Consider the following 2422-nt stretch of genomic DNA (forward strand, 5'->3'; position numbering starts at 1 on the left):
GGGGTTGGGCATAATTTCTGATTATTTTCCTTTATGATCATTCTTTGTTAGAATTAACAGAATCGCATAATGTTACGGTTTTGGGCTCAGTTTGCATAATTTCATTTTTTTTTAATTTTGGCTTAAAGCCGCGGGGACAGTAATATTAATATGATGTCAACAAGTGTTATATATACAAATGTTGGTTTGTTTACTTTACTTGTTTGTTTTTCTTTTGGTTTGGTTTGATTTTCAATTTTTTTTCGTTTTCCATGGCACAATGTACATGTATGTAGGCCACATGTAGCCTATGGTCTCTCATATTTCAGTTGGAGAAAATGTTAATAAAGGCCTACAATTACTGAAACGCTTGAAAAAATACATATACAATTAATATCAATTTTACTTCGTAAATTATCCCCTGTCACGGGATGTTCGGGAACGCGTCACAAGACAGAGAACTCACGTACTTCACGTAGCATGCTCTCTCTCTCTCTCTCTCTCTCTCTCTCTCTCTCTCTCTCTCTCTCTCTCTCGGTCTCCATCGGACCGATTTATTAGTGTGCAGAGACGGCCAAGGGGAAATAACTAGTAAATTTACTGAATGCTCGAAGAAGTTGTCGAGTTATTTTATCTTTGTTATGAAACTCATAATTGTCTAATAAAAGTAATATACGTCGTATTATAATTATTGTTGTTGTTGTTATTATTATCATTATTATTATTTTTACTTTTTATTATTTTTTAAAATCATTATTATTTACCTAATCTTTATTGTTATTGCAATAATAACATTGCAGGCCAGCTTCAATAAATGTACATATTATTTCTTTCCAACTTAGAAGTTGACGTGCGTAATATAATAACGAAGATAATTTCTATAGCGCCCACTCCTGTGTAAAATAATATACACAATGCAATTCGCAAAATACATAAATGGATACATAGTATAGTCATTTACGTAACATTGTACAGAACATGAATCAACTGACATAAAAATGATGTCAGTAAATGTGTCTTTAAAGACATTTTAAATTTAGACTCAGATGTTGTATATCTCAAGGGTTGGGGAAGAGAGTTCCAAACTGATGGAGCAAGGTGGGCCAACGATCTTTCAGCTAATTTCAGACAGAAACAGCGGGAGTGTAAAGACAAGAAGTCGGACCTGCATGTGGCACCCTCCAACCCCAGCCATCTGCTGCATATGATTAGTTTGATAAAACATTTTGTACAAGATATTATATTAGTATGTAAATATACTTGTACTCCTAATTTTCACATTTGCTGCTTCCATTTCCAGCACACACACACACACACACACACACACACACATATATATATATATATATACACATGTATATGTGTGTGTGTGTGATATGGTTCATGTATGTAGATTTAGTATATTTAGAGTTGCATACAGTACATATATAATTTAAGATAGATAGATAGATAGATAGATAGATAGATAGATAGATAGATAGATAGATACACATGTATATGAGTTGAGAGAAACGCATCGAGACAAGCAAGGACAGTCGTATGGTGCTCGGGAAATATAAAGATAAACAGTGGCGCCGTGCAATCACCCATTGGAATGTATAGATGGGCAATAGGTGGGTATAAAGCTCAAGTGACAGTTTTTTTAAAACATGTTAGAAGAAGTGAGAGGGTGATCGCATGCTTTTATACATAATACAAACCTAACCTGCAAATCCTATTTGTATCTGTTTCCACTAGGCTAAAACCCGAGAAGCAAATATTTTTGTCATCACGCCTCACAAACTTGCACTCTTCGCAGGTGCACCGAAAAGACGTGAATTATAGCCTAATACATGTAGTACCATATTATTTGAAAGTCTATTCAATATCTCCGTTTTTCTAATGGGGCTTTCTATCGCGCTGAGCCTTCATCAGCGTCGGAATGCAGTTTTTAAGTTGTCGAAGCTGATCATTATATATAGTGCACGGTCTAAAAGTCAATCAAATATAATTCAAGTCTGTGGGTTTTTATGACGAAGAGATAGTCAGTCATTCTTTTCACGGGCATGACACGATGTCTCACATCCTAAAACATCTGATTAAACAACAATTGAAAACTGCGTTAACCTCAGCTATAGAAGGTGTGAAAATCGTACATGTTTCCTATTTATGAGAAATTACATGACACATGTCAGCTGCGCCAGGGTAATTTCCTTCACGGGAGACACAAGACTGCCAGGTCAGAAATTTGGCTATCCGTGATAAGCAAAATGTTGGTATCTGTTGTATGTGCTGTAGGGGTGATTTTGCGGCAGTTTACAATTATATAGCCTCGACAATATAATATACATGTATTCGTCAATAGATCCCATTGTCGGTACTTTGAGTTTTAAAAAGCTAGACTACTAGCCTTACAGGTGAAAAATACTGAAATACAACATATCCATGCGGGTTGTCTAAGGGG

General features: G+C 35.5%; 1 protein-coding gene across 1 annotated transcript in view; it reads right to left on the bottom strand.

Moving 5' to 3' along the window:
• The window catches only part of LOC101863186, a 16735-nt gene extending 15462 nt beyond the window's left edge, over positions 1–1273 (bottom strand). The window contains exon 1 of the mRNA XM_035969769.1: positions 1240–1273. Coding sequence (XP_035825662.1) covers positions 1240–1273 — 34 coding nt within the window. The remainder of the gene's footprint in view (positions 1–1239) is intronic.
• Between the last annotated feature and the right edge of the window lie 1149 nt (positions 1274–2422).

This window comes from Aplysia californica, unplaced genomic scaffold, assembly GCF_000002075.1.
Source record: "Aplysia californica isolate F4 #8 unplaced genomic scaffold, AplCal3.0 scaffold00180, whole genome shotgun sequence".
In the NCBI taxonomy this organism is placed as follows: domain Eukaryota; kingdom Metazoa; phylum Mollusca; class Gastropoda; order Aplysiida; family Aplysiidae; genus Aplysia; species Aplysia californica.